Source organism: Pteropus vampyrus, unplaced genomic scaffold (assembly GCF_000151845.1).
Source record: "Pteropus vampyrus isolate Shadow unplaced genomic scaffold, Pvam_2.0 Scaffold760, whole genome shotgun sequence".
NCBI classification, from domain to species: domain Eukaryota; kingdom Metazoa; phylum Chordata; class Mammalia; order Chiroptera; family Pteropodidae; genus Pteropus; species Pteropus vampyrus.
The window spans coordinates 4,180-4,608 of NW_011889541.1; the positions used below are offsets into that span (position 1 = coordinate 4,180).

General features: G+C 62.2%; 1 gene segment (V, D, J or C); it reads left to right on the forward strand.

Moving 5' to 3' along the window:
* LOC105309523 overlaps positions 1-409 on the forward strand; it is a gene marked incomplete at its 5' end in the record, with an annotated part of 1,233 nt that extends 824 nt beyond the window's left edge. Inside the window, 1 exon segment of the V gene segment in view lies at positions 6-409. Within this exon segment, the coding sequence occupies positions 6-206 (201 nt within the window).
* Positions 410-429: the final 20 nt, after the last annotated feature.

Sequence of the window (429 nt, forward strand, 5' to 3'; positions counted from 1 at the left end):
GCAGCAAAGCCACAGCGTGGCACAGTCACCTCCTTCCTGCTCACAAACCTCACACTTCTCTCCCCTTGCCACCCCTGGAGCCCCTCACGGGGCCGGTCATCGCTCTACGGTCCCCAACGAAAGGAGGATCTGGACATCGGCGGTGCTTTGGGTCGAAAGGGACCAGCAAGTCCCCCCTGAACTACTGTGGCTGTGAATGGACGTAATTATGGCTTGTTGTCCCAGAGCCAGCTCGGTGCTCGAAGGCAAGGCCTGGGTGTCCCGGACCCCAGCAGTCGTCCGCAGGACTGTGAGGTCACCGTCCCCGAGGCAGACACAGCCGAGGTCCTGCGGAGCGAACGGCACCTCCTCCTCTGTGTCTCTGTCGGCATCTGGAGAGTTCGCGACGGCCTCCTCCAGCGTGTTCTGTCCTTACAGCCTCTTCCACCC